Here is an 8,255-nt window from a genome sequence, read left to right on the forward strand (position 1 = left end):
TTTACATTTCAGACACAGCATGAGGTGCCTGTGCAACGTATCCTGGAGAGGCAAACCCGCAGAGCTTCACGGGGAGCAAACCAGCAGATACGGGTCACCGGCAACGAGGAGCAGAGCTCACGAGCTGCTGGATGCGATCCCGAGAACAAGAATACCTTCACCTGCTCCTTGAACAATTTAACTACTAATTCCCTGAAGCTGCCAATAAGAAGTTCTGGGAAGCAGATATCAGATAATAATTTTTAATCCAACACAAGTCACAAGTGAAGAACGGATGATCAAAACTTCGTGTGGAAAAGCTGCGTGGGGTGCCTATGAATGCTAGAGGCAGCACGTTCAATGTATTTACTTGTGGCCCAGTAAGGAAATAGCAGAAGATAACCTCCGGAGCTAGCAAAGGACATCAGGCAAATTTCAAAGAGCTTGTGGAAAACTTGAAAACATCTGTGCAACAAGGCAAATAAGAGCAGATGAAATTCAATATAGAGAAATATGTAATGCCTGTCTGTGATAAACCAATGTGAAGGATAGATACATACTGATGGGTTTGAGTTAGCAGCTCTTTTCACCACCATTAAATATCTTATACAGATTTGTGAAAAAAATGCAGCAAGAAGGAAGCAAGAATTTGTTAGCTCCTGATTCATCCCCTCTTATTTAGAGCTTATAAATGAAACTGGGTCTGCAAAGAGGGAAAGTATTCCTTTGAAAAGGATAAAGAGGACAAAGGCAGAGTTAAGAATCAAAGCTGGCAAACCAAGCTACAGCTATAGACGCTTTTTGAAAAAATAACAGCTTAGTACAAGGAACTTACCTAAGAAACGGTGTAACGCAAAGATTATGCCCAACAACCTGTGCTTATATTGAAAACCAAAGTGTTTTACGGTCTAGGGCATTCACTTAAGTAAAGCTAACTGTACTCCCCTTGGAACAGCATCGAAATCTGTCTAAATAGGAGAACTCCCGTTCTGAGAGAGGTCAGTATTTTCGTCCCTTAAAACACGTGCGCAGCGTCGGAGCGTGCCACGGGAACGCAACGCCTGAAAAGCAAGGGCAGGATTCCCGAGAGCTTCAAGCCTTCCTCTCCCTACCTGGAGCCTCTGGCAGCCTACGATCGCCCACCTCGTCTCACCTCCAGCCCCTGCGCGGCCGCCCGCCCCACGGACACACCTGCGCGCTGCAAGCCTACCTGGAGCTAAGTGGGATTTTCCATGCGGGCGGTGCGGCATCTCAGGGGTCCTCCCAGCACATCCCTGCCTGGCCCAGGGAGAGGAGAGCCTCTTCTCCAGAGCAGCCGGGCTGTTTCCCTGTGGGTGAGAGGCTGGGTCAGTCCCAGTTCTTGTGCTGGGCACTAGATGGCACAGATGGGAGGGAATTCAAAGGTGGCCAGCCTGCGATCTGTGGCGTTTGGGAAAAGGGGGTCTGCCAGTTGTCCAAAGGAGGTGGCTGCCATGGGGGATGCGCTGCCAGCAGCAGCATCCCACGGGGGTGTCCCCTCCACGGGGTGCCCCCCTCGCCACTGCCCTGCTGCGTCCCCTCAGCACCCCGTCCTCTCCTGTCCGGCCAGAGCGTTGCCCGTGCTGCACCGGAGCGGGATGGCCCTGCAAGGGCCGTGGCCTGCAACCATGTCCCTGCCTCCTGGACGTGACCTGCTGTTCCTCACCGAGCACAGGCTCGCTGCCTCGGCCACGCAAACACCTTGTTCACGGAGCCGCCCTATATTGGGCTCAAACTGCATCAAAAAGAGGGGGGAAATCCTCTCTGGGATCGACCGTCCTGTTTCACTCTGAGGCTGCACCTCGGGCATCAGCCCGCAGGATGATAAATGCCACCTGAGGCCAGGGAGCGCGGGGAGAGGCCGAGGGCCGGGTACCACCAGCGTCCCTCTGGGGTCGGGGCAGGTCTGGGGAGCGGCACCCTGGCACCTTTCCTTTGCCCTGCGGGATGATGGCGCAGAGAAGGGAGGCACTTGGCCGCTGCTCTTACGAGCATCTTGGACAAGGTAAGCTCCTCTAAAGCGGCTCACTTTTCCGTCTGGTTTTCTTCCTTCTCAGCACTGCTGCCTGCAATCACGGAGGCAGGACCTGTGCCCCAGAGCCTTCCCAACCTCATCTTCCTCAATTTCTTTAAGGCGTGGATGAAATTCCTTACAAGTGAACTGTGTGGACCAACGCGATGAGGCAAACATGGGCTAAGCCATGCAAAACTGCCGTGGTAAGCACAGAAAAGGACAAAGCATTTCTTATGGTGAGAAAAAAAGTAGCGGAAGGTGGAAGGTTGTACGTTGGCCTCTGCTGCTCTGACATTAGAAATTCACTTTACTTCAAAGGTTAACACAGTTAATGCGCCCGGTGAGGACCATAGGCTCTGACAGCCTGTCTGGAAAGGCTCCGTCCGCAGCGCTGCACGAGGGACGGGGTGTGCAGGATGGCTCCGCGGCGAGCAGCAAGCCTTGTGCACGAGGCAGAAGTGGCACACGTGGGTGTCATCCAAACCAAACCTGAACCTGGCAAAGCCCAAAAGAGCTTTTGTGCGGAGCAGCTCAGCGGTGCCAGGTGTTAATGACGCAGAGAGGACTCCTAGGAAAAGCCTGTTTGCTGAAGGGAGCAGCGCTGGACAGGCTACGCTGCAGCCACCTGGAAAAGACCGAGGCGGGCAGCACTACCCTTTGCTGTCCGTCTGCTCACAGCACTGCCCTGCAGACTGAGTGGGTCTAGGGACCACATTCAAACCCCACAGGGTGAATCCCTCAGGGTGTCTTAGGTGGGAGCCAAAGCATAGATCAGATGCCAGCAGTGTAAGATCCAAATTCATCAATGGTGTAAACAGGGCAGCAGGTCAGTTTGGCTCACTGGCTCTTATCTCTCAAAGGCTGGAGTGGGTGACGCTGGTGATCAGGGCACAAGCTGGAGGGAGACTCATGCTAGCTCCAGGGAGCAGCTCCAGCCCAGTGTCCCGAGGCTGGCGGAGCAGCACAGAACCGCCAGGGAAGCTCCTTCAGCACTGGGCTTTCACCGGCAGATGTAGAGACCTGCTTCTGATCACCCACCTAAGTCTAAACGCTTGGTCACTGGCATGTAACAACCGGGCTCTGAAAGCTTTCTGGGCAGAGGACGAAATGCTTCAGAGAAGGCTTTTATGCTCCAGTTGCCACTTCGAGCCCTGCATCATGTACTCTTCTGCTTTAAGTACTTGGGTTTTTTTTAGCTGAGAGATGTCTTTTTATCTTTGGATATAGACGGAGAAAAACTAGTCAAGCTGGAAAGAAATAAAAACAGCTGGTCACTTTTCCAGCCCTGCCATGAACCGTAAACAGGTTTTCAAAAGTTTTTTTAAAAGTGCTGAGGTCTTTGGAAAACATGAAAGTCTTAGTCAGTCTCTTACACCTTATGTGTCATCCTGATGGCTGGGCACGCTTCACTCTGCCAGCGCCGGTGATGGTGAGGGCACTGAGCTTCCCACGCGGACACCACTCAAACCAGCTGCCAGCACGTTCACGCTCTGTGCTGCTCAATCAGACCTCCACAGCCTGGCTGTCGGACCTCCAGCCCCTGGCCCGCATACTCCCCGGAGGCCTGTGGTTGCTCTCAGCGGTTTAGCACTGCTGTTAAGATGCTTAGAGCCAATATAATCTGCGCACTTAGCGGTTTCAAACTCCAAAAGAAGCTTAGCAGCACCAGGCGCTGCCTTCAGCCTCTCCTGCATGGGCTTAAGATGGTTTAATTCTTTTATGAAACTGTAACTCTAGCTCATAGCCTTAAACTGTGGAGGTCCCATCTAAGCCAGGTTTTCTAAAAGCTCTTTAGAAATATTTTCTATGAGCCACACAAAAAAAGGGATCCCAGAGGGACATATTACAAGATCAGATGTTTCTGCCTCTTAAAGGCTAGAAATGTGAGAGCCCCATGGCAAGGCGCATTTTAAGTCCTTGCAGGGCTTTCCTGCGCTGTTTCTCCTGTCTTAGAGCAGCCTCTCCAGCGGTCTAACCTACGGTAATGCCTGCAGAGGCACCGCTGTGCCCCAAAGGCAGGCGGCTGAACAGCAAAGCAGCCCCTGGGACCAGGGGGTGCCACGTCCCGGCATTTCCTTCTTTAACTGCATTGGCTCTGCTATTTTTTTTGCTTTACTGCCCACTATTTTTTTTGCTTTACAGGCTGATCAAAAGCACAAGGTGTTATAAAGGGGACCTTGTGCTCTTGCCTCAAAAGGCCTCCTGCCCATCCCAGTGGCCCTCCCTTCCCTTTCTGCAGGGCTTCTTGTGGGTCTGCCAGGGGAAGCAGAAAGCTGGGAGGACAGAAAAGGTGCCTGGAAAGCACGAGCAGGGACAGGCGGCAATGGAGAAGTGGAAAAGCTGGAGGGAAGGAGCAGGGAAGTGCAAGCCTGGAGCAGAACGCGAGAAGAGTCAAGGCTTCCCACCACCTCCCCCTGAAAGCCCGCGCAGGGCTGGAAGAGAGAGCCCACGCTGGAGGCGTGCGATACGCTCCCAAGTGGGACAGGAGGGGACGGGAGGGGACGGGAGGGCACGGCCCCTGTGCAGAGCCTGGCTGGCCCCAGTGCTTCAGGGGCTGGGCACAAGACTGTGTGCCCAAACCTCACAGTCTGGCTTAATTTAATCGAGGTAAAATTCATCTAAATGAAATGGGTGCAGCGTGCTCCCAGAACGGGGGTAACAGAAATCCTCCATGTACCTCAGATACCTAATTAATTCACCAGGAAAATAGTGGAAGCTCAGTATTCTCCTGTGCTAAGTTGCCAATATAATGCCATGCGTCACTGGAGAGGACTGGTGACCTTCCCTCTGCTTGCAGCAATGCTGTCCAATTTAACTGTGACCACGAGGTCATAAGTGGTTAAGATTCTCTCTGCAGGCAATATACAGGCCAACCAACCTGCTTTTATGGGCCCTGCTAGACCTTGATTAATTTGCCCAACAGCGAGCAGACCAGTGTCCGTAATGCCATAGCGGAACTCTCATTTCTAAAAGCCATCACTGTACAGATGCATGCCTCAGACCCAGAACACCACCAAGGGACCTCATGGGCTGCAAAGAGAGCCTCAGCTGCAAGAAGCAAAAGGGTTAAGACCTAATTAATATTACAGGAGATATTGCTACCATTTCTCCATCGAGGGCAGAGTCTCAGCAGTGCCTGTCTGCGTGCAGTTGCTACTGCCAGCGCTGGTGCTGCGGGAACTCCCTAAGACCACAGTCCAGCTGATGCTGCCTTCATCTTTTAGCTCCCCACCTCCGTGTACGCTGTACAAGCACTAAGGGGATTTCTTCCCTGAAACGGTGCTGTCATGGACAGGCAGACCTTCTCCATGTCTGTGCTGCTTTGTTCAGTCGAGAGTTTGCAGGTGTTTGGGGTATGAAGCTCCCCACATACATTTCCCCTCGGACAGATCGTGGCCAAACACCAAGTGCATTTGCCTCCAGATATAACGGAATTAAACCTGGAGCCTGGACTAGCTCTTTGCGGGTATCTCTCCAAGGCTACAGCTCCCTCCCCTGCAGGAGCCTTGGCTTTGAGAGATCTGCCAACAAGCTCAGAGCCACAAGAAATAACAACTTGGGAGCTCAGACAAGCCGGTTTGCAGGCAAACAAAAGCTGAAGCTGTGAAAGTGTGGGCAGTCACTGCAGTGTCTGGCAGCACAGCCTCACCACTGCCTTAATCCTCTTTCCCTTCTTAAACACTAAATTAAGTAATTACATTTCCAGCCCAGCAACAAGAGTCAAAGATGTAACCTTCATCATATCCAAGGCAAGCATAATTAGGATTGTTGTTCGAATCCAGCTCGACCAGCATACAAATCAGAGCCGCCTCAGCGAGCGGGCGGGCGGGCGAGTGCACACATGCGGGTGCGCGCCCGGTTCCTCCCGGGCAGGGGCAATTGCAGTGGCAGTCACACTGCGAGCACCACGGGGTATTTCAGGGAAAGGGGCCGTGGCACGAGCGCTGGTTGCAGCGATCCAGCTCTGCAGGGCGTGCTGGGGCGCTGAGCGCTACCCAAGCAGGGCAGAGACCCAGCACACAGCGCAAACCCAAGGCAACCCTCCAGCTGTGTCAGGGAGGAAGCCACAACCTTCCCAGCGACAGTGCGAGCACCATCTCCCAGCCTAGCGCTGCATACGCCACAGACCCCATAGGGATGAGACAACACAAAAATGAGAGGCCTCGGCAACTTCTGACCACGGTGCCAGTGTGAATGCATAAGGGGTGAGCAACCATAAGCAGTGAGCAAGTACTATCCCTTCCCCAGTCTACTGATGGGCAAACCCAGTCACGGGGGCTAAGTACGCTGTGTGATGGCAAGAGCAAGCCAGGAGCGTTCAATGAAAGCAGCAGCCCAAGGCTCAAAAGCAATTAAAAGAGCAAAGTGAGTGCTAGGAGACGAATAGAGCACAAGCGCAAACCCCTGCTGTAGCTCCAGGGTCCATCTGTGTCCCCAGGGCTGTTGTGGCGGGTCGCTAGAGGCTCCAGCGGGACTAGGAGGGGCAGGGAGCTAGTTAGGGGTGCTCTGAGGTCTGAAATGGCTTCTCTAGGAGACCAGGACTCTTCAGCATGGGACACAGAAACCTGAGAGGGGACAGAGCAGAGGTTTATCATTCGAGAGTGGCTTAGAGAAAATGAATAGGGAACGACTGCCTGCTGCCTCTTCCGATATTTAAGCTACAAAGCATCAAATGAAAACAGTAAGTGACAGATTCAGAACAAAGTAAATATTTCTTCACACAACACACGGTTGAACAGTGGAACGCACTGCCATAAGATGCTGTGAATGCCCATGATTTGCTCAGGCTCAAAAACGGTCTAGGAAAAACCCATCAAGGACTATTAAATGCAGAGACCCCCACCTCAGGAAATTCCTGAACTACAGAGGGCTGATGGCGAGGAGGGTATCCAGGAACACAGCAGGCTGCATCCCCCTGCTGTTACGCTCCTCGCTAGGCGTCCTCTATTAACCACTGCTGACTGAGGATCCGGGGGCAGGAGGCCTGCAGTCTGATCCCGTGCAGCCGCTCCTCTGTTCCTGGCACTGACCTGAGCTCTCCCTACCTGCCCTAAAGCCCAGGAGCTGGGACCGTTCCCATTACTGGACACTGGGATGACAACGAGGAGATGTGCTTACAGCACAGAATTTGAGTGAACAGTGAGAGGATCTCTGTTTGCTTTCTATCTTTCCCATTTCTCACCTTAGGAGGGATTTTTGGGAAAACTAACTCAGCCATGCTGCACCCAGCTAGCTGCAGTTGGCAGCACCATATACACCCCTGCTCAGGTTAGAAGTAAGCTAATATCCTTCTGAGGGGTGCTAATATCCACTGGGATGGGGTGGAGAAACCCTCTTGCCAAGCCTCAAAACCGGAGGTTGGGGTCGCTGTGAGAGGCCCCGCTGTCCCCACTCTGTCCTGCCCAATGAGCTCACGAGCGGATCTGTCTCCCTGTAGAGTTCTCAGGTGCCCTCGCCACCACAGCAGAGGACAGGGAAGGCGAGGACACTCCTGGAGACTGGTATCCCCCAGGTCTCGCATCCTCACCTTCTGGCTCAGTCTCTCGTAGGGCTGGGCAGGACCAGAGGGCGCAGTCGCTGACAGAGTCTACTCTTCCCAAGCAAACTCCTGCCTCCTCCCCCTATGTGCAGCAAACCTCGTTGGCCATCTTAGCTATAGAAATACACCCGCTCGCTGCCATGTGCCCTTCAAAAGTGCACATGCTGACAGGACAGGGTTATCTCTTCGTCTACAAAGAGCTGCCAGCCAGCCGTTCTCCTTCAGTAAAACCAAGCGGAGCATTGGTGTGGTTCTCATTAGCTGCTATTATTCATGCTATTGTAGTGTTTCCAGTTTCAAAGCACGCAGTCGAGAGACAGCTGAACTGCTCCCGCAACCGTTTGTTTGTTAAGAGGATTCGATCTGTGGCGGGATATTTTCAAGCCACGGACAGAGGGGAAGGTGTCCTGGTAACAGTGCCATCCTCTGAGCCGCTCGCTTGCCCTGGTTCTCCCGCTGCCTCAGAGCAATGCACGCGGTCTCATCCCCGCCTAAGCGCACGCTGCCGATTACGTTTCCTTCTCCTGACTCTCGGAGATAAGGTGGGAGACAATTCAGCCACACAAAGCCATTCTGCTATTAAACTGATCCTTTACTTACAAACCCCGCTACTGCCCTTTCAGCAGCACTCACGGAGGAGAGCAGGCAGAAGCACAGCTCTAAGGCAGCCTGCCCAGCTGCCAGACGGCAGGGAAAGGCCACCGC

The 8,255-nt window shown here is 53.2% G+C and overlaps 1 protein-coding gene across 4 annotated transcripts in view; it reads right to left on the minus strand.

Moving 5' to 3' along the window:
• GGT1 (gamma-glutamyltransferase 1) overlaps positions 1 to 8,255 on the minus strand; it is a 61,335-nt gene that overhangs the window by 32,986 nt on the left and 20,094 nt on the right. Inside the window, exon 4 of one of the 4 annotated variants that reach the window (XM_087768742.1) lies at positions 1,190 to 1,307. The exons of 1 other annotated variant lie outside the window; for it this stretch is intronic. Coding sequence is in view for 1 of the 3 variants with exons in the window: in XM_087768740.1 (XP_087624866.1) it covers positions 6 to 7 (2 nt within the window). In the remaining 2 variants the exon portion in view is untranslated. Of the gene's footprint in view, positions 1 to 5; positions 128 to 1,189; positions 1,308 to 8,255 lie in introns of those variants that run through there. 2 more of the 4 variants (XM_087768740.1, XM_087768739.1) reach the window with 2 other exon arrangements.

Source organism: Nipponia nippon, unplaced genomic scaffold, assembly GCF_047370975.1.
Source record: "Nipponia nippon isolate SJK-2023a ecotype South Korea unplaced genomic scaffold, ASM4737097v1 scaffold_30, whole genome shotgun sequence".
Lineage (NCBI taxonomy): Eukaryota > Metazoa > Chordata > Aves > Pelecaniformes > Threskiornithidae > Nipponia > Nipponia nippon.